The sequence below is a fragment of the Lolium perenne genome, unplaced genomic scaffold, assembly GCF_019359855.2.
Source record: "Lolium perenne isolate Kyuss_39 unplaced genomic scaffold, Kyuss_2.0 unplaced20, whole genome shotgun sequence".
In the NCBI taxonomy this organism is placed as follows: Eukaryota; Viridiplantae; Streptophyta; class Magnoliopsida; order Poales; family Poaceae; genus Lolium; species Lolium perenne.
The window spans coordinates 19,576-20,000 of record NW_027248978.1 but is presented as its reverse complement, the minus strand read 5'-3'; the positions used below and the strand labels follow the sequence as shown (position 1 = coordinate 20,000).

General features: G+C 57.9%; 1 protein-coding gene across 1 annotated transcript; it reads left to right on the top strand.

Annotated features, from left to right (window-relative positions):
* LOC139834297 (uncharacterized) lies at nucleotides 1–425 on the top strand (the record flags this gene model as incomplete). The annotated part of the gene is given in 1 exon segment (XM_071824771.1): nucleotides 1–425. A coding segment is annotated over 1 exon segment (227 nt), but the record flags the coding sequence as incomplete, so codon positions are not given.

Here is a 425-nt window from a genome sequence, read left to right as displayed (position 1 = left end):
CCGTGCAGGGTGGCTACGGCAACTACGGCAGCAGCTACGCGCGCGCGGTGGCGCACAGCCACCCGGGCAACTACTCGCCGCTGGTCGAGAGGCACGACTACTACCCCATGGACAAGTCCGCCTCCCGCCTCGCTGCCGCCGGCGGCCCCGGGGCCGGCGTCACCACCTACAGGTCGGTGCCACGCCGCGACAGCGACTCCAGTTCCGGTGGCTGCTGCATACAATAGCGCGCGCCGTGAGGGCGTTGCTGTACTCTACTCTACTTGTACATCATCGATCCATCTCCACCATCAGCTTAGATTGATCTCATGGAAGTGCTCTTATGATGGGTGTTGTTTAGTTCTTCTCAGTCTTAATCCGTTTGGAAGGTTGTAACTAAGTGAACTTGCTGTAAATAAATGTTAATTAAGCTGGCACGTTGTCCA